This window comes from Schistocerca gregaria, chromosome 5 (genome assembly GCF_023897955.1).
Source record: "Schistocerca gregaria isolate iqSchGreg1 chromosome 5, iqSchGreg1.2, whole genome shotgun sequence".
Lineage (NCBI taxonomy): Eukaryota > Metazoa > Arthropoda > Insecta > Orthoptera > Acrididae > Schistocerca > Schistocerca gregaria.
This window is the reverse complement of record NC_064924.1, coordinates 81883397-81910614: the sequence shown is the minus strand read 5'-3', so window position 1 is coordinate 81910614 and position 27218 is coordinate 81883397. Positions and strand designations below refer to the sequence as shown.

The following is a 27218-nucleotide window of genomic DNA, read 5'->3' as shown; positions in this document are numbered from 1 at the left end:
TCGTAAAGTTCTGCAAATGTTCAGATGTTAAATAGGGATACATTTCGGACCAAGATTCAAAATTTGGAAGGATTTCAAGTCTAAAGAACTGAGAAGATTGGAAGAGCTTCGACGGATTAACAGAAACAACAGCACAGGGTCCATATGAAGTAGTAATGCAGAATGCAGCAGCATATTAGAACATATATTGTGTTCGAACATTACGTATTACCCCGAAGGAACCCGTCTATTGACACACAATCAACATGGGTTTAGAAAACACCGTTGTGAAACATAATTAGCTCTTTATTCACATGAAGTGCTGAGTGCTATTGGCAAGGGATTTCAGATCGATTCCGTAGTCCTGGATTTACGGAAGGCTTTTGACACTGTACCACACAAGCGGTTCGTAGTGAAATTGCGTGCTTATGGAATATCGTCTCAGTTATGTGACTGGATTTGCGATTTCCTGTCAGAGAGGTCACAGTTCGCAGTAATTGACGGAAAGTCATCGAGTAAAACAGAAGTGATTTCAGGCGTTCCCCAAGGTAGTGTTCTAGGTCCTTTGCTGTTCCTTATCTATGTAAACGATTTGGGAGACAATCTGAGCAGCCGTCTTCTGTTGTTTGCGGATGACGCTGTCGTTTATCGACTAATAAAGTCATCAGAAAATCAAAACAAACTGCAAAACCATTTAGAAAAAATTTCTGAATCGTGCGAAAACTGGCAGTTGACCATAAATAATGAAAAGTGTGAGGTCATTCACATGTGTGCTAAAAGGAACTAATTAAACTTCGGTTACACGATAAATCAGTCTAATCTAAAAGCCGTGAATTCAACTAAATACCTAGGTATTACAATTACGAACAACTTAAATTGGAAAGATGATATAGAAAATGTTGTGGGGGAAGGCTAACCAAAAGTTGCGATTTATTGTCAGGACCTTAGAAAATGTAACAGACCTACTAAGGAGACTGCCTACACTACGCTTGTCCCTCCTCTTTTAGAATACTGCTGCGTGGGGTGGGATCCTTATCAGATAGGACTGACGGAGCACATCGAAAAAGTTCAAAGAAAGGCAGCACGTTTTGTATTATCACGAAATATGGAAGAGTCTCACAGGAATGATACAGGATTTAGGATGGACATCGTTAAAAGAAAGGTGTTTTTCGTTCCGACGGAATCTTCTCACGAAATTCCAATCACCAACTTTCTCCTCCGAACGCGAAAATATTTTGATGAAACCGAACTACATAGGGCGGAACGATCAGCGCGATAAAATAAGGAAAATCAGAGCTCGTACGGAAAGATATGGGTGTACCTTCTTTCCGCGCGCTATACGAGATTGGAATAATAGAGAATTGTGGAGGTGGTTCGATGAACCCTCTGCCAGGCACTTGAATATGATTTGCAGAGTATCCATGTAGATGTAGATGAAAGAGAAAACTTTAGACAAAGAAGAAATGAAATTGTAGTGTGATCCTAAGTGGTCAATACGCAAATAAAAAAAATCATTTTGTAACACACCCACTCCTCAATTCTTTCTCTGGAGTGCGCAGACACTCAAAATCATGCTCCTCTAATTCTTTTGAGCAGAGGTGATGTACACATTGATATACGCAGTTTAGTTGCATAAAATAAATATTTGAAACATGTCTCACTGGCCGTCAGTACCAACGTTCAAAGTGACTGCACGTTTTCGTTACTCATTATTTTATCTTCGAAAATAATTACATGTATTGCAATGTACGTTAGAATGCAACAAGGCCAATCGCAAAATGGATGCAGGTTTGTTTTAAGGAAGAAGAAGGGTCATAACTGCAATTCTAGAATTTTAAAAGTTTTATTTGTCTGGAATTTTGTTTTATTTCCTCTTTTCGAGGCGGAGGTGAATACCGCTTTTCGATAAGAGTATGAAAGACCTTGAGTGGAAATCTAACTTCGATGGTGTGTGCCCTACAGTCCGCAAGCTGTACTTTGACAGGATGTACACCAGTCCGACTTTGGTCTGCAGCAGCCCCAGCCTCATACCTGAAACACAAAGGTACAGAGGTGAAACGTAGAGGCAGTGTCTTGGCAGACGTTCTATTACAACTGCGATATCAATATAATATGGTGGAACATGATATTACAAGATTTGTACGTCAAACGCCATGGTTTAACGATGGAACTGAAAACATAGTACACAACGAAAGTAACAACAACAAAAACCGCAGGTTTTCGTACACGTGGTTTGCAAGTATTAGAATGTACTTTGGCGATAGGGAATGTAATAATGAAAGCTGAATATCAAGGGTTCGACATAGAAAGATAGTAGAAACACCGCAAAGAAAACTTTATGAGTGATATTGACACTCCTAAATGCAATAGGTGCTGGCGAGTGTGGGCTGTAACTATCGTATGGCAGCGAAACTTGGTCGGTTTTCTAATGCGTTAATGCGGAACCGATTTGCGTTGGAAGAAAAAAAATCAGTTCCAATTTTGGCCACGATGTGCAACTCTTGCATTGTGAATGCAAAAAGACGTACAGGAATGTTTCTACACGTAATGGATTTGGAACGGGACGTGGGCAAAGCATAATGTTAATTTTATTTACTATCCACCGCTTACACAATTTGTTCAGTGCGAGTATCTAAGATGTCGACGAGATGCTGCATCCCTAAAACGGGAGTGATCAACAGTTGCTCGCACCATATCCGGTGGAATGCTATCCATTGTTCCTGAATACTTGCCAACTGATCACGTAGAGATCGAACGTGGTTCTGGTAAACAAGTTCCATGAGATATTTCCAAAGCGAACATCGCATGGGTTCAGATCAGGTGTCGTATAGTCCATGCATCTGGAAAACCTCTGGAGATAATACGTTCGACGAAGGCTGCGTTAAGTAGATCTTTCACTGGCTGAAGGCGTGAGCTATTTCCCCATGTTGCTTGAAAACAGTGGTTTCCACAGAGTTGCGTTCTTCCAAAGAATGAAGAATGAGATCTCGATAACATGTAGACATCGTGGTATACCTGGCAGGCCCTCTGGGTTGTTCTCTTCAAAGAAAAACGAGCAGAGAATTAAGATGATTGTGGATCGACACCGAAAAGTCACATATGGTGAGTGCAGTGGCTCTTCGTGCCCAACACACTTTTTAACAGCACCCCAAATTAGGCTCTTCTATATATCCAATGCACCCTGAAGTGTGCAATGTGTCCCATTACCCCACAAAATATTGTACGGCCACATGGCAACATCTTCGATCTGTGCCAGAAACCAAAGAGCAAATTCTGAACGTCACAGGGGATCATAATGTTTCACTTGCTGCACCGTCTGGATCTTCTACGGGTATCACTGTTAAACAGACCGCAAAACTTTGCGTACTGTTGATCGTGGGGTGGACAATTCTCGCGCCACTGCACGGGCACTACCACCATCCAGTGCACGCGATGTGTGGTCAGTTACAGCAACGGAAACCTCATCAATAATTCCCACCCCGATGGGTCGCCTTCGTTTTACTGGTGTCCACAACTCGTGGCCTACTGGCTAGCGTTGCCGCGTCTGGACCACAACGTCACAGGTTCGATTACTGGCCGGGTTGGTGACTTTCTCTGCCCGAGGACTGGGTGTTTGTGTTGTCCTCATCATTTCATCATCATTCAGAAAAAGTGACTGTGACGAGACTGAAAAGATTGGGAATTTGTACCGCACAGTTGAGTGCCCAACACACCATATATCATCATTTTACTGGTGCCACACCAAGCTCACCGTTGTTTTCAGATTTCATAAACATCGTCTTCAAACCATTTAATGATAACAGACCCGTCTTCAGGCCTTTCAGTTGGCGATATTCTCTCAGTGAAGCCCTGTAACTGCTGCCATTTACATAAAATATTTTCATTAACAAGACACGCTGTCTCTCCTCGAGAGCCATATTGTTGACTCATGACATGGTTTGCTAAATAACAGCATGGATGTCATATCGTCATACAAATAATGCATAGCGCCAGATGTACACCTGGTAGCCACAGTTGGAACTAATTTTTTTAAAGTGTAAATCAGTTCCGCATTTAAAAAAATGGTTCAAATGGCTCTGATCACTATGGGACATAACATCTGTGGTCATCAGTCCCCTAGAACTTAGAACTACTTAAACCCAACTAACGTAAGGACATCACACACATCCATGCCCGAGGCAGGACTCGAACCTGCGACCGTAGCAGTCGCGCGGTTCCGAACTGAGCGCCTAGAACTGCGAGACCACCGCGGGCGGCAGTTCCGCATTAATGCATTAGTATATGTGCCCAGTTTCGCTGCCATAGGAAAATTACAGGCTACACTGGAGCTCAGTGAGTACCAGCACTTTAATTATAGCCACCCTGCAGCATCCGGTGATCTCTCATAACCTCATTCTCGATGGTACGTTGAACTTAAAAGTTGGCTGTTACTACACAGCTTTTATATTTGTGTCTACTACATCAACATTTCAATTACTTCACATACCAGCCGTTGCAGACTCACTGGAAAAGATGCTATTCTGTATCCAGCATCAACAGTGAACGACTTGGTTCGCTAAGGGTTGTTTTTGAAGTGTACGAGAAGTATACCTTAGGTTTACAGACGAACGAGTCAATCAGATCAGCCGGCCAGAGTGGCCGAGCGGTTCTAGGGGCTTCAGTCTGGAACCGCACGACCGCTACGGTCGCAGGTTCGAATCCTGCCTCGGGCATGGTTGAGTGTGATGTCCTTAGGTTGGTTAGGTTTAAGTAGTTTTAAGTTCTAGGGGACTCATGACCTCAGCTGTAAAGTCCCGTAGTGCTCAGAGCCATTTGAACCAACGAATCAGATCGCTACTTGCTGCGCCAGCAACGCCGGAGCTGGAAGTGAAGTGGGCACTCTTGTCTGCCGTGGTGTAGTGAAAGAACTTGTTTGGTGTGTGCTTTGGTTAATCTCCAAGACGAACGTATGGTTCGTGCTTAGCTAAATACATGGTTCGCATCGCAAAGTCGGTGTAACTTTCATGTGTTGTACGTCTGTCCTACTCTTGTCTTTGTGAAGCAAAAGAAGATTTGAGCATGATTTAAGTATAGAGTGTTTGATAGGTGACCATCATATTTTTAAAAAGAAAACGGGTGGATAAACAAACGCTTACAGGTAAGTAATATGACATGGGAGAGAGGACAAATCTATGAGTCTGCGTTACCAACATGGCGGCCATTTTGAGAAACTCCATCTTAAATGCAGCTCGCAATTGTCAGCTGCAAAGGGTTGCACGTAACAGATCAAACAAATAGAGAATTGCAAGAGAAAAAATGGTTACGTCTTTAATTTGAGCATAGCTTTGTTCATTCTCGAATTATGATTGATTTTTGATTATGTGAAAGCTGATGGCGTAACCACAACCCGAACACATTGAGACTGTGACGATATCAAGAGGGGGAACAACCATGTTATAACGGAGGATTTACTCACCACCCAGCTGACCCCTCATTAAACTCATGTTGATGTGGAACCCCTCTGGAAATTCCGTGAAAACTGCTCTCTCGCAGGCAGACTATGAGCTGGACGATTTAAAATGGCTACGGATGAAGGAACAAGTTTAGGTATGGTTTTACGGTTTAAGAAATGATGCTGGGCACGGCTTCTGCGCTGTTACGGTTCATAGCCCCCCCTAGTCTCAGGAACGTGAAGTTATTTGTAGAGAGTAGACCGCAGCTGTGTAGGCTGCTGTGAGCGTTAAAAGCCTTGGTCGTCTGAGGAGAAGGAGCTCGTGCTCGCCTTCTGGTTCACGTGCCGTTGTGGGTAAAGCGGATAGCAACAGCGTTACAAGTTGCTTCACAACACGTCGAGTATATTGTGTAGCTTCCCTGTGTTGCCACCAGTATCTGCCTCGCTCTGTATAAAACGCTACGGAACACAAGAATACATAAAGATATGCTCAAATAAAAGCACCGCTATTTTTCTCTTGTAATTCTCTATCTGTTTACAAGTGGATGGCGATAATTATAATTAAATTGGAGCTACTCACGGAGGTCCAGTGTGATCTGCAATTATCGAATGGCAGCAAAATTTTGTAGATACGGTAATGCGTTACTGCTGCGTTACGCTGGAAAACAAATTACTTCTAGTTGTGGCCAGCAGGTGCAAAACTGGCGCTGTACGTCGTTTGTATGGCGGTATGACGTCCACTCTGTCATTTGACAAAACACAAATTGAGTGAACAGTATGACTATTGAGGAGAGAGACGGTGCACTGTTAGTGAAACTGTGTTGTGTGAACGTCAGCAATCACAGCGCTGCATTGAGAGAGTATCCCCAACTGAAACGTCTGAGAAGAGGCCCGATGTCATTAAATTGTTTACAGAAGATGATAATGAAATTCGAAAACTCGGGTGGGCTTGGTGCTTTACCTGGAAGAGGAAGACGAGAATTGTCCATCCCATAGCCAACAGTGTGGAATGTTTTACGATTTATTTTATACTGGCAACAATACTAGATCCAGTTCTACAAACGTCTTATCTCCAGAGGTTTTCCAGATGGATGGCCTGTAAGATTACCTGATCTGAATCGACGTGACTTTTGGCTCTGCGGTTTCTATAACAACGCGTTTACTAGCTGCACGTTTGATCTCTACCTGAAATGAAAGCCTGTAAGCAGGAACACGTTGCTCAGACTTCATTGAAACTGCTGCGAGCAACTGTTGATCACGTCGTTTTACAATATTCATTCTGAACAAATTATGTTAATGGCGGTTAATAATAAAATCAACATTATGCCTTCCTCACTTGTTTGACCTTTTCTGCCCACGTCCCGTTCCTAATCCATTAATACGGAAACATTACTATAAGTCTTTCCTTTCCTCACGGCGCTAGATTTCCGCCTGATGCCAAAACTGGAACTATTATTTTCCGGCGTGAATTGGTTCCACATTAACACATCAGAAAATCTAGCAAGTTTCGATGCCGTACGATAATTACAGCCCACATTACACCTGCATCAGTAGCTGTACATAATTATAACTACCCAGTATTTCACATGATATTTTGTCCGTTTGAAAAAAACGAGTCTCATTCAATATGGCGGCTTCCAAAATGGATGCCATGTAGTTGATATAGCCCCACAGGATCTCTCCTCCCTCTACCCCCACCCATCTCATACTACTTGATTTTCAATCTCCGTTTATAAGTACGTGTCAGCGCCTGCTGAACACTCTCTAGATTGGCATAGGTGACAAACACTTTCGTCAATATAAGAGCTTTTACTGGTATCAGGTATTCACGTATAACTGAGGAAGAGGTCCGTGTAATTGTATCTAGTGCACAGTATTTTGTCAAAGTAAAATGCTGACCATCCGAAGTTCAGAGAAGAATAAACAGAAAATATCTGCAATGTGATGGAATCAAAAATGAAGTGGACTCACGAAACGCGAAATTAAGTACTAGGAGCAATAGTCAGGAATAGAAGTCCATGGTAGACATTTACTGGAGGACGGAACATATGTTATAGCCTACAGAAACAGTTAAGTTGGCTCTTGAAATAGCAGTAGAGAGGAAAAGTTGTGGGGACAAGCCAAGACGAGTGGTTATACATTGTGCTGGATGTAATAGCTAAGCAGAGAAAAAGTACTAGTACAAGATTGTAAATGGTGGAACACAGCGTCAAAACAGTCTAAATGAAGAATGATGACTAAAAAACATTAAAAAATCATTAAAAACTTAAATACGCAATATAATGTTCCTCAATACTTCTTTTCTATTTCGTTGTGGATTGGCATTTGGCTTTCCAAACCATGATCGGAAAACTTGAGACTGAGCGGACAGTCCATAAAACATCAGAGAAAATTTCTACTTGGACAAAGCTTGTTATTTCCAAAGACGCAACTTTTTACTACCGTACACCTATACAACACATGCAAATTACAGTTCTTCAATTCTTTACGTGTACAAACCAAGAAACAATCTGCAATGATGTATTGAAAACTTTAGGCTGTGAAAATACACTCACGTATCAGCTTTTTGTGCTTGGAATGCTGTTTTCCACATTTCACCGTTACATCGTAGTGGGACTACAGGATTTTCTGTAGGTTGTGCGCCAGTTTTATGTGGGTTAACCAGGTACGGTTATAACACGAGCCTGGCTTAACATGAAATGAGGTGGAGATTGGGAAAGAAAGATTCAACATTTGCTGAGCATGCCCTGATTCAATGTCATTTTTATGATATTGAATGTGATATTGCCCATGGAGCAAATAAAGGCAGAAGACTGGCGTTAATTAAAACTCTGGCTATCAATAAACACCAATCATAGAATGATGACTTAATCCTGCATGATCAAATACAGTTCCACTATTCATCATTCCTAAAGCTGAAGCTGCCACTTAACATTTTCCCCACGATTAGTTAATATATTTGTTCTAAACTGTGTAGTTATTCCCCACTCCACACACTGCATTGACTCCTTCCTCACCTTCCCCTCCCCCCACCACTCTCACTCTTGGCTTCTTCATCACTTTTATTAGTAGTTTTCTTCACATAACATTGTATTCCGCATCGGCAATCACTTACCCACTTTGTGTATTCTTTTAGCCTTACATTCTTACGTTTTTAATCTTTGCGTGTAATGTAAGTTATATTTGATCATACCTTCTACGTTTCTGTTTCAGTATCCTTAATGACAGCCATTTTTGTATAGTTGTGAGACTTGAAGAAATATCTGAACAACTAGTTTGATACAAGATGTTTACGTCAGTCGATCAGTGGGTTTAGGAATTTACAGATATATCTTTAGTTTCTAAAACATTCAGTGTGTCATTGCAGAATATTTCTCTCTTCATGTCCTTACAACATTGAAGCACTGTAATTTGTGTTTTTCGTGTAGAAATGTAGTCGTGAAATGGTTACTGATCTTTCGAAATAACAAGCTTTGCGCAGATAGAGGCTGTCCCTGATGTTGTGTGAACTGCCTGTTTAATCTTCAATATTCAGCTAATCCGCTGGAAATCTGAAAGCCGGTTCAAAATGCAATGTAAAATAAATATTCTGCGACATCAGTATTGTGTATTCCAATTTTTTAAATGTGTTTATGTTCCTATGTTCCTTCTAAGTGTGAATGAATACATTTCATAGATAGAAAAAGAAACATAATTCATGATTAACTTGTATCTGCGTTTGAGTTATTTATACTGAAGGGCCAAAGAAACTGTTACACCTGCCTAATATCGTGTAGTAGCGCCACCGCGATCACGCAGAAGTGCCGCATTGCGACGTGTCATGGGACTCGATTAATGCCTGAAGTTGTGCTGGAGAAAACTGACGTTATGAATCCTGCAGGGCTGTCCATAAATCCGTAAGAGTACGAGGGCATGGAGATCTCTTCTCAACAGCACATTGCAAGGCATCCCAAATATGCCCAATAATGTTCATGTATGAGGAATTTGGTGGCCAGCGGAAGTGTTTAAACGCAGAAGAGTGTTCCTGGAGCCACTCTATAGCAATTCTGGACGTATGGGGTGTCCCATTGTCCTGCTGGAATTGCCGAAGTCCGTAGGAGTGCACAGTGGACATGAATGGATGCAGGTGATCTGACAGGATGCTTACGTACGTGTCACCAGACAAAGTCGTGTCTAGACGTGTCAGGGGTCGCACATCACTCCAACTGCACACGCCCCACTCCATTACAGAGCCTCCACCAGCTTGAACACTCTCCTGCCGACATGCAGGGCCTATGGATTCATGAGTTGTCTCCACACCCGTACACGTCCATCTGCTCGATACAGTTTGAAACGAGACTCGTCCACTCAGGCAACATGTTTCCACTCATCAATAGTCCAATGTCGGTGTTGACGGGCCCAGGTGAAGCGTAAAGGTTTTTGTCGTGCAGTCATCAAGGGTACATGAATGGACCTTCGGCTCTGAAAGCCCATATCGATGATGTTTCGTTGAATGGTTCGTACGCAAACACTTGCTGATGTCCCAGCACTGGAATCTGCTGCAATTTGCGGAAGTGTTGACTTCTGTCACGTTGAACGATTCTCTTCAGTTGTCGTTGGTCACGTTCTTGCAGAATCTTTTTTCTGATTTTTTTTTGTTTTTTGTTTGATGTTTTACCGGTTTCCTGATATTCACGGTACACTCGTGGAATGGTCGTACGGGAAAATCCCAAATTCATCGCTATCCGGAGATGTTGTGTCCCATCGCTCGTGCTCCGACCAAAACACGAAGTTCAAACTCACTTAAATCTGGATGACCTGCCATTGTAGCAGCAGTAACCGATCTAACAAGCGATCTAACACTATGCGATCAAAAGTATCCGGACACCTGACTGAATCTGACTTACAGGTTCGTGGCGCTCTCAATCGGTAATGCTGGAATTCACTATGGTGTTGGACCACCCTTAGCCTTGATGACAACTTTCACCCTTGCAGGCATACATTCAATCAGGTGCTGGAAGGTTTCTTTGGGATCTCCGTTCTTCACGGAGTGCTGCACTGAGGAGAGGTATCGATGGCGGTCGGTGAGGCCTGGCACGACGTCAGCGTTCCAAAACATCCCAGAGAAGTTCTATAGGGTTCAGATCAGGACTCCGTGCAGGCCAATCCATTACAGGAATGTTATTGTCGTGTAACCACTCTGCCACAGGTCGTGCATTATGAACAGGTGCTCAATCGTGTTCAAAGTTACAATCGCTATCGCTGGATTCCTCTTCAACAACTGGAAGCAAGAAAGTGCTTAAAACATCAATGTAGGCCTGCGCTGTGATAGTGGCACACAAAACGATGAGGGGTGCAAGCCCCTTCCATGGAAAACAGGACGACACCGTACACTGCCACCTCCGAATTTTACTGTTGACACTACAAACTCTGCTACATGATGTTCACCGGTCTTTCGCCATACCCACACCTTGCCATCGGATCGCCACCGTGATTCGTCACTGCAAACAACGTTTTTCCACTGTTCAATCGTCCCATGTTTACGCTCGTTACACCAAACGGGGCGTCGTTTGGTGTTTACCGGCGTGGTGTGTGGCTTATGAGCAGCCGCTCGACCATGAAATGCAAGCTATCTCACCTCCCGCCTAAATGTCATAGTACTTGCAGTGGATCCTGATGTAATTTGAAATTCCTGTGAGATGGTCTGCATAGATGTCTGCCTATTACACATTACGACCCTCTTTAACTATCAGCGGTCTCTGTCAACAGACGAGGTCGGCCTGTACGCTTTTGTGTTTTACGTGTCCTTTCACGTTTCCACTTCATTATCACATCGAAGACAGTGGACCTAGGGATGTTTAGGAACGTGGAAATCTCGCGTACAGACGTTTGACACGAGTGATACCGAATCACTTGACCGCGTTCGAAGTCCGTGAGTTCCGCGGAGCGCCCCATTCTGCTCTCTCGCGATGTCTAATGACTACTGAGGTCGCTGATATGGAGTACCTGGCAGTAGGTTGCAGTACAAAGCACCTAATATGAAAAACGTATGTTTTTGGGGGTGTCCGGGTACTTTTGATTACATAGTGTATATAGGCGTTGCCGACCGCAGCGCCGTATTCTGCCTGTTTACGTATCTCTGTATTTGAATACGCATGCCTACACCAGTTTCTTTGGTCCTTCGGTGGTTATTGTCACCATTCTGCTGTGGGAAGAGATTGACGTAGTCCATGTTATATTCGGACCCGGAGGGAAAATATAAGGGCTGTGGAGGTCAACGTGTCAGTGAGGAACTGTACAGCTGAACAGAGAGTACTCACCTATGCATATGCGCGGCCCCTCTCCAAACGGAAGGTAGACATAGGGGTGCCTGCGGGCTTTCTCCTCCTCGGTGAACCTCTCGGGGTCGAAGCGCTCGGGGTCCGGGAAGTACTCGGGGTCCCGGTGCAGTCCCAGCGTTGAGACCAGTACGGCCGAGCCCTTCTCCAGGACGAGATCGCTGCCCGGCACCTGGTAGTCCTTGTTGCACTCCCGGTTCAAGAAAGCCAGTGGCGGGTACTTTCTTAGCGTTTCTGGAAGTGAATGAAACATCAGTTTCCTCGGCTAAGAATCGCAGCTGACAAACATGGTAACAAAATACGCGAAATTCACAAATCAGTCGAATACAAGTTACAATGCCATAAAGAAATCAGCAAGATCCAGGCTCTAGCGTATACGAGCGCAACCAGGAAGCAACGAAAAGTAGCATTAGAATTGTGTTCGTACAGTGGGGGATAATTTTAATAACGCCTTCACTTATTACTAAGAGCTGTTTACTCTCTGCATTGGCGCATGTGCCAATGTCACTGATACCTGAAACATTATAACAATTGCCCGCCGCGACACGTGGTTGCGTTGCGGGCACGTGGCATGGTAGCAAAAGTACGTAAGCAGAGCAGACACGGACGGGGGTTCATCGTCGCAAAGATACAGGATGCAAATGGGGAAATCAAATGACTTAAGCGACTCAGACAAAGGGAAGATTATTATTAGGCAGAGCCTGTGAACGAGCATCTCGAAAACGTCGAAGCTGGTCGAATGTTCACGTGCTATTGTCGTTAGAACCTGTGGAAAGAGACAAAATGGCAGTGAAGTTACCACTAGGCGCTAAATCGTTGGAAGTGTACCACTCTTCACAGAACGTGGTGTTCGGATAAAAATCGTTCAAATGGCCCATTTCAGTGGCAGTTGCCAATGTCGTGGTGTTAACACTGGCTCATCCATGGGTCGTCGACTGCAAAGGCCCGTTGTTAGGAACGTTCGGTGCTCTCTGTGTTCAGACACATTTGTACTCTGCCCAGAACTAAGGTCTTTCGAATGGTTCAAATGGCTCCGAGCACTATGGGACTTAACATCTGAGGTCATCAGTCCCCTAGACATAGAACTACTTAAACCTAAGGAACCTAAGAGTATCACAGACATCCATGCCCGAGGCAGGATTCGAACCTGCGACCATAGCAGCAGCACGGTACCGGACTGAAGCGCCTAGAACCGTTCGGCCACAGCGGCAGGCGGGGTTCGGATGTCAGCTCTGTAAAGTAGGATATATGGCGATGTGTGCGATCTCTGGCGAAACAGCACAATGCAGGTGCACTCGCAAGTGTTTCGGAGCACGCCGTTCATCATACATCGTTGTACACGGAGCTTTGCACAGACCACACCTATGTGTTCACATGTTGACCCAACGAAATCGTCAGTTACGATGGTAGTGGGCACAGGACCATCGGAATTAGACCGTCGATCAATGGATACTTGTCGGATCTTCAGGTGAATCACATTTTTGCTACACTAGGTCGCTAGTTGTCTCCACAAACACCACCATCGAGGTGGCTCGAAACGTGCAGCCCACAACGGGCGCAGCTTGGTGGAGCAGTGTTACGCGATGGGAGACATTCCCCTGCGCTTGCATGGGACCTGTGGAGTGATCCAAGCCACGCTCACAGCTGCTAACCGCCTGCATTCCTTCACGCTTTATGCCTTCCCCGACGGCGATGTCGTCTTTCAGTACTATAGTTGTCCGTGTCTCGGAGCCAGAACCGTATTACTGTGGTTTGATGAGCTCCTGTTGATATCTCGGCGACCAAATTCGCCTGGTTTAAATCCTATTGAACTCACGTGGGTCGCTATCGGGCGCCATCACCGGGTACGCAAATCATCTGCGTGTTATTTACACGAAGTGTATGCTTTATGCGTAGACATCTAATGATATATACCTCCACAAACTTCAAACTTACCAAAAAACTGTCGGATCCCTGGTACGCAGGATCAGTGATGCATTTCGTTCCAAAGACGGGCAAACAAGCTATTATGAAAGTGACCTTATCAATATTTAATGGTGATTGATCATACTGCAAAGTCATTCATTGGAGACCACTAAGGCTTACTTTTAATAGGCAATGAACAAATATTTTGGGATAATTTCTTTACGTTGCTTGGATAACTACCTATCATTACTTTAAACAATTCAAATACGAACGGTACTAGGAAAATAGCCAAATCCAATCCAACAAATGTTATTGGTACACGTGACTGGAAAGCAGAAGCTGTTCCTTTCTAACCCATGGGATGTTGTGCTAATAAATGTGGTATACAGTTGGAAAACTCGATCTTTTTGAAAAGCCCATTTCCATTTAATATGAGAAAATCACACTAATTGGGGGATAATGATGGAGCAGAATACGATAGTAGCGTTTTATTAAACTGAACTGGATTACAGTAGCTGTATGCACTGACTTTTCAATAACTTCTTATCAGATACATTTCACATGGTGCTGGTCTTCCTTGTTTTTCTCTATGCCTTCAACTAGTGCAAGGAAACAGAAAGCATGGTGCATTAGGAACAGGCAAGGAAGTGACTGAGATAACGAAAAACAGCAGCCCACCGGCACCTGCACAGACGGGCAGCCTCTAGTGTTGACTCCATGAAAATTACGATACGGGACTCCCCATGGAGGGTGCAAACTACTGTGCATTTAAACTGAGGCCTACCCTGTGGCCGAGCTGAGGCCAAGCAAGGCCCTCTGTCAGGGGAGGCCGGCGATTTCTCGTGTTCGGATGAGTGCTTTCAGAAGACAACAATCTTACGGTTTCCTAAAGAAACATGGCTTGCAGAAAATATAAGAGCTTAGCATCGGGCACTGTTTTCTACTTTCAGAGGACCTCTGATGCGAGGCTAGTTGCTGGCCCAAAAAACGCGTGATTGGATAAAATGTTTTTGATGTCACAGAGGCGCATCAGAAAGAGCAGATTTTGGGAAGAAGAAGGGCGAATCGAAAAGTCATTGGTATTTTATCGCAGCGCGTTTTTCTTGGCCTCGTTATTGTGCATGAAGGAAGCTCGCCATTGGCCGTAAGAGTGTTCATACGAGGGTTGTTTTTTAAGTAAGGGCCGTTCTCGCGTATAGTCCCATAGTTCGCGCGGACGCCACAACAAGCTACCGCGCCACTTGCCGGCATCCTTCCCGTTCACACTGATGCAAGTTGCAGCTCTATAGGTGACGTGTGCGCATCGCTGCGCTACTTTATAATGTTTACGATTATTGAATCGCCCGCCGCGTGTGTGATACGGTCAGTGATACGTTTTTTGACCGCGAGAAGCCTATCAGCTGCAGAAATTCATCGTCAGTTAACAGAAGTTTACGGCTTGAATGCAATGAGTGAAGGTAAACTGCGTCAATGGGTTAGAGAGTTAAAAAATGGCCGTCAAAACGTCCACGACGAAGAACGCTCAGGCCGGCCCTCTGTGATCACTGATGATTTGGTGGCTGCAGTCGAAACAAAGATTCGTGAGGACAGAATATTCACAATTTCCACTCTTTCTTTGGAATTTCCACAAGTTTCAACATCGGTTTTGTACAAAATTGTGTCTGCTACCTAAACTTTAAGAAACTGTGTTCTCGGTGGGTACCCAGACTCCTCAAAGAGGACAACAAAGGGAAGAGATTTGCCACTTCATTGGACTTTTTGATTCGTTACGAGGAAGAAGGGGATGACATGTTGAGTCAAATTGTCACTGGAGATGAAACATGAGTATCCCATATCACTCCCGAAAGCAAGTGACAATCGATGGACTGGCGACACACAACCTCATCCGTCAAGGTAAAAGCCAAACAGACGCTGTCAAAGCGCAACATTATGGCAACTATGTTCTGGGACCGGCGCGGTGTTTTGCTAGTGGACTTTATGCCACGAAGAACGACAATCAACTCAGATGCCTACTGTGCAACTCTAAAGGAGCTCTGCAGAGCAATTCAAAACAAAAGGCGCGGCATGCTGACAGAAGGAGTTTTGCTCGTGCACGGTAACGCTAGGCCTCACACCTCTCAAAAGACTCGGGATCTGATTGATTCTTTTGGCTGGGAAGTTTTGGACCATCCACCATACAGCCCCTACCTTGCTCCTAGCGATTTTCACCTTTTCCGGTACCTGAAACACCATCTTGGCGGGCAGCGCTTCAATGACGACGATGAAGTGAAAGCGGCCGTGAACTCTTGGCTGTCGGAGCAGGCGGCCAAATTCTTTGAAGAGGGAATTAAAAACTTAGTTGTAAGGTATGACAAGTGCTTAAATAAACAAGGAAACTATGTAGAAAAATAGGTAAAAGTGTGTAGAATCAGAAAATAAAAGTTTTTTAGAAAAGAATTTGTATCTTTTTTTAAAAATAAAAACGGCCCTTACTTAGAAAAGAACCCACGTACTTTGCTATTGCCGGGCATGTCCTGTTTGAGGGGAAGGAATAGCAGGCTGTACGGTTCAGCTAGAAATCTTGAAGTTTTCTGAGAGACGGGATGCGTGCGCAATTTGAAGTGTTCGTTCGGAGGCAAAGCCGTTCCCATTTGGCGCGCATGGTGGCGGACTAGCGCGGTCCAGGGTCCGTGTCGACGGGAGCTGGACCCTCGTCCTGTACCGCAGAGCAACGTGCAGTGTGCTTCAAGCGGACCGACACGTTATGAAGCTGGTGGTCGGATGTTTTGGCCGAAACTGCATAAAGTGACTTGCATCGCTCGAAAAGAACCAGAAGCTCGAAATGAGCTAGTAGGGACAAAATAATAGACTAACGTAATCAACAATGAATCAGCCTAGGTGAAATGGCTTTAGGAAGATGAGAAACGCAGCCGAAGGAAACTGTCTGGGCAGCCTCTAATCCCGACTGCTACTTGTCCTGCACAAGACAACCAGCACATCACGTATGCTATACAGGGTGTTACAAAAAGGTACGGCCAGACTTTCAAGAAAAATTCCTCACACACAAAGAAAGAAAATATGTTATGTGGACATGTGTCCGGAAACGCTTACTTTCCATGCTAGAGCTCATTTTATTACTTCTCTTCAGATCACATTAATCATGGAATGGAAACACACAGCAACAGAACGTACCAGCGTGACTTCAAACACTTTGTTACAGGAAATGTTCAAATGTCCTCCGTTAGCGAGGATACATGCATCCACCCTCCGTCGCATGGAATCCCTGATGCGCTGATGCAGCCCTCGACAATGGCGTATTGTATCACAGCCGTCCACAATACGAGCACGAAGAGTCTCTACATTTGGTACCGGGGTTGCGTAGACAAGAGCTTTCAAAAGTCCCCATAAATGAAAGTCGAGAGGGTTGAGGTCAGGAGAGCGTGGAGGCCATGGAATTGGTCCGCCTCTACCAATTCATCGGTCACCAAATCTGTTGATGAGAAGCGTACGAACACTTCGACTGAAATGTGCAGGACCTCCATCGTGCATGAACCACATGTTGTGTCATACTTATAAAGGCACATGTTCTAGCAGCACAGGTAGAGTATCCCGTATGAAATCATGATAATGTGCTCCATTGAGCGTAGGTGGAAGAACATGGGGCCCAATCAAGACATCACCAACAATGCCTGCCCAAACGTTCACAGAAAATCTGAGTTGATGACGTGATTGCACAATTGCGTGCGGATTCTCGTCAGCCTACACATGTTGATTGTGAAAATTTACAATTTCATCACTTTGGAATGAAGCCTCATCCGTAAAGAGAACATTTGCAGTAAAATGAGGATTGACACATTGTTGGATGAACCATTCGCAGAAGTGTACCCATGGAGGCCAATCAGCTGCTGATAGTGCCTGAACACGCTGTACATGGTACGGAAACAACTGCTTCTCCCGTAGCACTCTCCATACAGTGACGTGGTCAACGTAACCTTGTACAGCAGCAACTTCTCTGACGCTGACATTAGGGTTATCGTCAACTGCACGAAGAATTGCCTCGTCCACTGCAGGTGTCCTCGTCGTTCTAGGTCTGCCCCAGTCGCGAGTCATAGGCTGGAATATTCCGTGCTCCCTAAGACGCCGATCAATTGCTTCGAACGTCTTCCTGTCGGGACACCTTCGTTCTGGAAATCTGTCTCGATACAAACGTACCGCGCCACGCCTATTACCCCGGGCTAATCCATACATCAAACGGGCATCTGCCAACTCCGCATTTGTAAACATTGCACTGGCTGGCACGTTGATGATGAACACTAACCTGTTAATGCTACGTACTCATGTTCTTGATGCTAGTACTGTAGAGCAATGAGTCGCATGCCAACACAAGCACCAAAGTCAACATTACCTTCCTTGAATTGGGCCAACTGGCGGTGAATCGAGGAAGTACAGTACATACTGACGAAACTAAAAAGAGTTCTAACATGGAAATTAAGCGTTTCGGGACACATGTCCACTTAACATCTTTTCTCTATTTGTGTGTGAGGAATGTTTCCTGAAAGTTTGGCCCTACCTTTTTGTAACACCCTGTACAATCCGAGATGTCTCTTCTTCATGCATCCCCACGAAGCAAAGTGTAATGGCTGGCGAGTTATGGTAGGGACTTCTTCGAAGATCGAAACTGACCACTAGTTTATTGGATAGTACACCCTCCTGACAAGTTGCCCATTGAACATGTCTGGAATATGCTTACTTGATGTCCTTTTTTCTTGTTTTGGTCCATGTTACCACCTCCCAAAATATAGAAAGCAAAGAGCATGCAGCAGAAGATATTTGTTTCGCAGTAGCGAAGAAGAAGAAGCACTCATAGGTCTTAAAGTACTCATTATAGAGCCCATCTTTACTGGATCGTTTCTGTCGTAGGCCTGTTCCTGAGACGCCCTGTGTAACTAACTTTTCAAAATCATTATAAAATTTAGTGTTTTCATGAGGTATAACGTGTTTCCCTATGGCCTACAGGTGTACAGTTTATAATATTGGTTTGTATCTAGGTACGAACTGAAAACGGGAAAGTGAATGAAATAAACACAATATTCTGCAGACAAGGTGGAGCAATGGTTATATCGTTCTCGCAACACGGGACATGTTTGGAGACTGGATTCAACAAAATACGTGAAGTTGTTCCCATTGTCACTGTTTGTCTACGGTTTCACATCAATTGCTTCGATGGCTCATAACTGCGCTGTCGTGTGCCCTGATTTAAGCAACAACAACAATAATAATAGTTTGCTGAACTTACCTGACACAACTTTATCGAGATATGTCATCTTAGCAATCGATTCGTAGGTGATGTCCCCTTCCTCTTTGAGCACGGAGTCTATTTCTTCTTGCAGTTTGTTCTGCAGGCTGATATTGTGAGCCAATTCAAAGAGAGTGAAACTTATTGTGGACGAAGAAGTTTCGAAGCCAGCTGCGAAGAAGATGAACGCCTGTGCCGCCACTTCGTCCATTGTCAGTTCTGTAAGCAACATGGAAACATTCGGTAAGCAGACTAGAGCAGAGTAGCTCAATAAAATACAGGTCAGGAACAACATGTGAGCAAAATATGAAAAACTACGAAAGGGTAAAATTTCATAACAGGACTAGCAACTCTTATCATAATGATATACTATCTCTTCATATAGACGCTTTTCTAAATAAAACATTTGCTGGGTTTTCGACCACTTCCAACTCTGCACCCTTAATATGCAGTTATACTGCTAATCCAACCTTCCTACCAGAGTCTAGATTCTGTCCAAATATAGTTTTTCTTTCATCTTCTATCCATTGCTTGACTGGTGCGTCTCACATGTTATTGATAACTGATTTAAAGTTATTACTATTTGAATTCCGTACTAGTCAGTTAATAAAATACATGGCTCGTTCCATAAGTAATGCGACGAAATTCATTAAAAAAAATAATTTATTGAATATATTCGGCCGCGCGGGATTAGCCGTGCCGTCTAAGGCGCTGCAGTCATAGACTGTGTGGCTGATCCCGGCGTAGGTTCGAGTCCTCCCTCGGGCATGGGTGTGTGTGTTTGTCATTAGAATAATTTAGGTTAAGTAGTGTGTAATCTTAGGGACTGATGAGCTTAGCAGTTAAGTCCCATAAGATTTCACACACATTACAATTTTTTAAAAATATATTCATACAGATAATCAAAAATTTTCAAAATAACATGCGATGATACATTTCTGGAGGCGGTGTTTCCATGCCTGGAAGGCATCCTGGAATGCCTTTCCGGAATGTCCTTTAGAGCTGATGTAACATGTGCCTGGATGCTCTCAATCGTGTCCCAATGTTTTCCTTTCATGACTCCTTTTAACCGAGGAAACAAACAAAAAAAAAAAAAATCAGCGGGAGCCAGGTCAGGTTTGTAGGGAGGCTGGGGAACCAATGGGGTCTTGGTCCTGGCCAGGAAGTCGTTCACAATGAAGGCGCTGTGCCTCGGGGCGTTGTCGTGGTGAACTTTCCTCGTGTCCTTGATGTCGCTTCGGTAGCGCGAGACCCTCCGTTTCAGTCTTTTGAGCACTTCCAAGTAGAAAGCTGAGTTCACTGTAGTCCCAGTAGGTACGAATTCATGGTGGACAAAGCCTCTGACGTCAAAGAAGACAATGAGCATGGTTATGATCCTGGACTTGCTCATGTGTGCCTTCTTGGGATGGGGCGACGATGGGGTGTGCCACTCTGAACTCTGCCTTTTTGTCTCAGGGTCGTACTCAGAAATCCACGACTCATCACCAGTGATAACTGAGTTTAAAAAAATGAGGATCATTTTCCCGCATTTCCAACATTTCTCGGCACCGAAGCACTCGCATGTGCGTGTGTTCGTCGGTCAACACTTTAGGGACGAGTTTGGCACACACGTTTCTTATGTTCAAATCTTTGGTCACAATGCGGAAGACGGTTGTTTTTGACATGTTTAGAGTTTGTGCTATCAATTAAAGGATCAGCCGTCTGTCAGAGTTCAAACAATCGCGCACACGCGTCATATTTTCGTCGACTCGTGTGGTTGATGGCCGTCCACTGCGAGGATCGTCGGTGATCTCCTCTCGGCCTTCCATGAACGACTTGTGCCATCGGAAAACTTGTGATTTGGACAAGCAATCAGTCCCAAAGGCATGCTGAACTAATGGAAACGTTTCGGTGGCGGACTTCCCAAGTTTAACGCTAAATTTCATAGCATACCGTTGCTCTACAGAACGATCCATTGTGCCGTGTTATATAAACTAGTACGGGGTTGGCGGAAACGCACGCCCTGACTCTCCGGCAGCTCGCAGCCGAATGAGACAAAGAGCGTTTTGAAGCTGACACCCCCCTCCACTTAGCCCAGCCGGTTCCAACATGCAGTGGTGTGCCGTTACGTCAGAAAAAAATTGGTCGCGTTGCTTATGGAACGCACTCTATATTTAATCAGTGATTGTCAGAATTGAACTATCTACTTTTGTTCTAATTCCTTCTCTTTCCTAATGGTTTTTGCGTGTAACATTCCCTGTAGTTTAGCTGGGTACGCGATGAGCTAGGTTGCGCATAGAAGCCCAGGCCAGTGAGTTGGTGTCCGGCAGAACCCCTCTGGGAATTGTGGATCGCGTTTCGGAGGAAAGAGGGAGGGTATGAGGTGAAGTGATCACCTGTGGTAGGTGGTGCACGATGGACCAGCCATAGACACCAGGGAATCACGTCTTGCAGTTTTATGTGTAATGCGCCCTGCGCAGATGGGGTCCAGGTCCACATTCGTATAAAACAGGATGACGAACACCTGCACTCAAGCATAATCTTTGTTTCCAACATAGACTCATGAGCCGAAACATAATGACTACAGCCTAGCGCGAGGTTGAATGCCTCCCGGTGGTGTTGCGAGAACGTGATGCAGTAAGGAAAGAGTGTAAGCGGAAGATAGGCGACCGGGCAGTCATTACAGCGAAGATACGGGCCGCAAATGCGGAAATCCACTCATATTAACGGTTTCAACAAAGGGCACATTGTTGTGGCCCAGCGACAGGAAACGAGAATCTCTGAAACGGCGGATCTGGTCACCTTTAGGCGTACTAGCGTCGTGACAACCTATGGAAAGCGGATCAATGTTGGGCGACCACGTCTCAGCACAAAAAGGTACGAGGCCGGAGGATCGCCCAGTATGTGATCCAGGATAGGCAGCGGCATGTGACAGATCTGAGGAAAGAGTGCAACGGTCGTACAGGCACAAGCGGCTCGGAGCACACTGTTAAAGGGCCATTGTTGAACATGGAACTCCACAGGATCCCTACGTGTTCCTGGGCTGACTCAACTAGTGTTGATAAGCGTTGGTCATGAAGATAGGTAGGAATTGTAATATCTAGGGAACATAAATAGTGTTATGTGTGAAATATGTTACAAGCAGTTAGTGGCTATTACTTACTATAGCACAGTGTAGCTGTATTAGTAAACAGGTGGGTAATCATGTGTGTGCCCAAAGCTGCTGTACATTTCCTGAAACGAAGAATTTACCTGCATCGGCGGCTCCTTTAATTTTGAAGTAAACACTTTATTTCGTTATTATCAAATAACTGTTTTCAAACTCTTGGGCATTATCACGCTTCATGGGAACAAGCATTGTTTTCAGAATGAATTTTCACTCTACAACGCAGTTAACGCTAATATGAAACTTACTGGCAGACTAAATCTGTGAATCAGGCTGGCAACTGGAACCTGGGACCTTTACCTTTTGTGGGAGAATGTTCTATCGTCTGTGATACCCAGACAGAATTCACGACCTCCCATCACAAATTTTCTCCCGTCATTTCTCCGGATTCTTCTTTCGTGCAGCAGTGCCAGTACCTCAAGGTATACAGGAAAACTTATTTGGAATTTGGGAGGTCAGAAAGAGCTACTGGTGGGAGTAGTTCTGAGTAGGGGGTAGGGGGGGGGTAAGGATGTTAGGGGGGTTGTGACTCTCGCGTGCTTAGCTCAGATCACTCTGCCAGAAAAAAAGAAAAAGGTTTTTGGTTCGTGTCTCAGTCTGGCATTGAGTTTTAATCTGCAAGAAAGTTACAAGTCAGCACATTCTTCGCAGCAAAGTGGAAATTGATTCTAGATTAACGCATAGCAGTGACTGAGCCATTTCTCGGCAGTATCCTTTTTTCCAGGAGTGCTAGTCCTGCTAGGTGTGCAGGAGAACTTGTGTGGAGTTAGGATGGTAGAGGACCCACACAGCAGTGTGTGAGAAAGCAACATACGATGGAGTGGTTGGTAAAAGTTCCGCACAACCACTGTACATATGGCCACAGCTGTCTCAGATATGAAGTCCACATGTTAGCTGGAAAAGAAGCAGACAATATGCCTGTTTTGTCACCCGATCAGCAAACATGACACAATAAGATGTACTAGTGTAACTATTGAACTGGAAACACACGTGGCTTGATGAAATTGACACAGCTCCTCCTCCTTTTTAAGACACTGATGACGCCTGTGTGTTTCCGGTTCAGTAAATTAGTGAGCAAAGGCATAGCATTCCATCTCAAATAGGATCGTGCTTAGTTATGCACGTTTGTGCTGAAACCTATCTCCCAGTTTTAACTATAATTATTAATAATATTGTTAAGTGTGTACAAATTTTCTCATATAACTGAAAACTCACTGCTGATGTCTGCGGTGCCATTCAGTTCACCAGCGTCCCCCTTGTCAACGTCAACGTATCCTTTGTTTTTCAGCTGAATGAGAAGTTCCAAAAAGTCTTTTCTGCTTACGTTTTTCTCCTCTCTATAATTTACCGTCTCCCGAACCATCCGTCTGAAATAGTGACTAATAGCTGCCGCTCCACCTTTGAACCTACAAGAGAAAAATAATTATTAATGAACATAGTGATGATTTTGAAGACAGATTCAACTTTTGCAAGGCGAAACTATGGATGAAGCTATTTAGCTATTCTGTCTTAAGCTGAAATAATATATTATGTGACACAAAGCAATTAGTCAAATTTTGTATATTGTCTACCACAGAGTGAAAGACCCAGAGGACATCAGATGGCTATGAAACATCGGTCTTGTACTCACGATCGGTGTGGAGGTCAGTTATTAGAATTGAAATGCTCTGTGACATGTAGAACGGCCATCAGACTGAATTAGTGTGGTTTGCGTTTAGTGTTGTTACCAGACCCTGCAGAGTTTACGGAGGGCGTGAGCAGATACTGAGTGGTCATAGTGCAGGACACGGAGGTACCACGTGGTCGTTTGAGACGGCGCAATCGGCATGTGACAGTCTTTGAAAGGGGACTCTTTGTTATTTTTTTATTTATTTATTGTTCCTTGGGACCAAATTAAGGAGAAGTCTCCATGGTCATGGAACGAGTCAATACATGAAATTATAACACGATAGTAGAAACAGATAACATGAAATACAAGAAACGTATTCAGACGACTATTCGTAAGTTTAAATAAAGAAAATCAACAATGCAACACTGGAATTTGCTTAATTTTTCAGCTCTTGCAGGAGCTCCTCGACAGAATAGGAGGAGTGAGCAATGAGGAAACTCTTCAGTGTAGACTTAAAAGCGTTTGGGCTACTGCTAAGATTTTTGAGTTCTTGTGGTAGCTTATTGAAAATGGATGCAGCAGAATAGTGCACTCCTTTCTGCGCAAGAGTCAAGGAAGTGCATTCCACATGCAGATTTGATTTCTGCCTAGTATTAACTGAGTGAACGCTGCTAACTCTTGGGAATAAGCTAATATTGCTAACAGCAAACGACATTAGAGAAAATATATACTGTGAGGGCAATATCAGAATTCCCAGACTATTGAATAGGTGTCGACAAGAGGTTCTCGAACTTACACCACATATAGCACGAACAGCACGTTTTTGAGCCAAAAATACCCTTTTTGAATCAGAAGAATTACCCCAAAAAATAATACCATATGACATAAGCGTATGAAAATTTGCGACGTAGACTACTTTTCGTGTTGAACTGTCACTTATTTCAGATACTGTTCTAATGGTAAATAAAGCAGCATTTAGTTTCTGAACAAGATCCTGAACATGGGCTTTCCACAACAGCTTACTATCTGTCTGAACGCCTAGGAAATTGAACTGTTCCGTCTCGCTTATAATATGCCCATTCTGTCTAATCAAAATATCAGTTCTTGTTGAATTGTGAGTTAGAAACTGTAAAAACGGAGTCTTACTGTGTTTTAGCATCAAATTATTCTCTACAAGCCACGAACGTATTTCATGAACTACATTATTTGATAATGTTTCAATATTACACACAAGATCCTTTGCTACCAAGCTGGTGTCATCAGCAAACAGAAGTATTTTTGAATCACCTGTAAGACTAGAAGGCATATCATTTATATAAATAAGAAAGAGCAGTGGCCCCAACACCGACCCTTGGGGAACGCCCCATTTAACAGTGCCCCATTGGGTCTGAACATCACTGCCACTCTCAATATTGCGGAGAATTACTTTCTGCTTTCTGTTCTTAAAGAGGTGATCCAATTGTAAGCTACTCCCCTTACTCCATAATGGTCCAACTTCTGCAGTAATATCTTGTGGTCAACACAGTCAAAAGCTTCGTTAAATGAAAGAAAACACCTAGCGTTCGCAACCTTTTATTTAATCCATCCAAAACCTCATAGAGAAAAGAGAATACAGCATTTTCAGTTGTTAAACCATTTCTAAAACCAAACTGTACATTTGACAGCAAATTATTTGTATTTAAGTGCTCCAGAAACCTTGTATATACAACCTTCTCGATAACTTTAGCATGCACTGATGGCATAGAAATTGGTCTATAACATTATCCGTGTCTCCCTTTTTATAAAGTGGCTTTACTACCGAGTACTTTAATCGTGGGATTCCGTTTGGATGGTTTATCGAATCGTGCAGTATCCATATTTGTGGCGCATTCCAGTGTGATAGTGGCCTGATGTTTTACTGCATGCTAAAGCGAAACCAATCGTACTCCTCATCAAGTTTCTAATGGACCACGTCTCACCACCACAATGGAGGACCGCTGTATTGTGCACGTAAACAACGTAATCCTTCGCATCTGCGCCTGCCACCTGAGAACAATTAAAGGACTGCTACCGACATTTTTTGCCATCCCGTACCGTTTGTAGCAGACCAGCAGCATACGGCGCAGGGAATTACGGTTCTACGCATGGGCTGCCGTTAACACTATCGGGTGCGTTAGGAGTGGTGCCGTGATAGAGAAATGTGGACGGCTGGTGGATGACGTCGAACTGTGTTCAGCGATGAATCTTCGTTCTTCACTGCTGTGGATGACCATTCTCGGTGGACATGGTGACGAGAGGTCTCATAGTTCCAATGATTTCGAGAGACAGCGTTGTTTCCTCTGGCGTCGTGGTGTGGGCAGCCATCGGATATGGTGTGAGGGCACGGCTTGTAGTGACTGTGGGACTTTTGACGGCACAACAGTACGTCACGGACGTTCTCCGTCCTCGTTTGTTAACTCTAATACGACAGTATCCCGCTGGCATTTTTCAACAAGGCAATGTTCGTCATTACATGGCGTGAGTCTCTGTGAACTATCAGCAAGGTGTTGAGGCACTCTTGTAGCGAGGAAGATCCCCAGATTTTCCCCCTATATAACTTACGTGGAACCAGATCGGACGTTAAATGCAAGTAGTTCACTTTGAGAAGATTTATCAGCCCACGGTTTGTAAACGTTTCTTCATCTGTAAACAACTTCTTGCATCGAAGCTTCGCATTTCCTTGCACTTTTTGTGAATTCCATTTGGAGAATAATAATTTTGAAAGTCACTGTTATTGAACCGTTGATGGAGAAATATGTGGAAAGGGTGAAATGCTTTGAGATCTAGTATGGGAAAACATTCCTTTTCTTGATCCACTCTCACTTTTAAGTTGCCTCTTAGTGACATATACGAGGTTAATCCCAAAAGTAAGGTCTCCTATTTTTTATGAGTACATAGACCCGTTTATTTCTACAATGGTTTACATTAGTTTATACCTTGAACATTTAGCTATTATTAGACATAATCACCATTTCTGTCGATGCATTTTTGTAGCTGCTGTGGCAGTTTTTGTATGCCCATGTCATACCAGCTCGCCATAATATAATTGTTGTCTGGTACAGACAATCGACATACGCAAAGATGCACACTCTTTCCCAGAGTTTCACACACAAGTTGCCTCGTAATTGTGACTTATTTAGTTTCGTAATCGAATAAAGATCTTTCACACAAATATGTCGAACGAAATATTGTAGAAGTTTTGCATCCTTATTATGCAGACATGGAAACTCTATATCACCAAAGCAATGTAGACGCTGTTTTCATGTAAAATAATTGCCACTAGAACAGGAATTCTCGCGGTTCTAGGCGCTCAGTCCGGAGCCGCGCGACTGCTACGGTCGCAGGTTCGAATCCTGCCTCGGGCATGGATGTGTGTGATGTCCTTAGGTTAGTTAGGTTTAATTAGTTCTAAGTTCTAGGCGACTTATGACCTCAGAAGTTAAGTCGCATAGTCCTCAGAGCCATTTGAACCCTTTGATGATGGATCGCTAGATTACCTCTTTTTGCACAAACAGCCCACTGGACTTGTGAACATTCTT

At 43.9% G+C, this 27218-nt stretch overlaps 1 protein-coding gene across 1 annotated transcript in view; it reads right to left on the bottom strand.

Annotated features, from left to right (window-relative positions):
- Positions 1–1803: 1803 nt before the first annotated feature.
- LOC126272454 (cytochrome P450 6k1-like) overlaps positions 1804–27218 on the bottom strand; it is a 75412-nt gene continuing 49997 nt past the window's right edge. Inside the window, exons 5-8 of the mRNA XM_049975332.1 lie at positions 23268–23458; positions 18908–19126; positions 11710–11961; positions 1804–2010 (exon numbers count right to left, since the gene is read on the bottom strand). Coding sequence (XP_049831289.1) covers positions 1844–2010; positions 11710–11961; positions 18908–19126; positions 23268–23458 — 829 coding nt within the window. The 3' untranslated portion in view covers positions 1804–1843. The remainder of the gene's footprint in view (positions 2011–11709; positions 11962–18907; positions 19127–23267; positions 23459–27218) is intronic.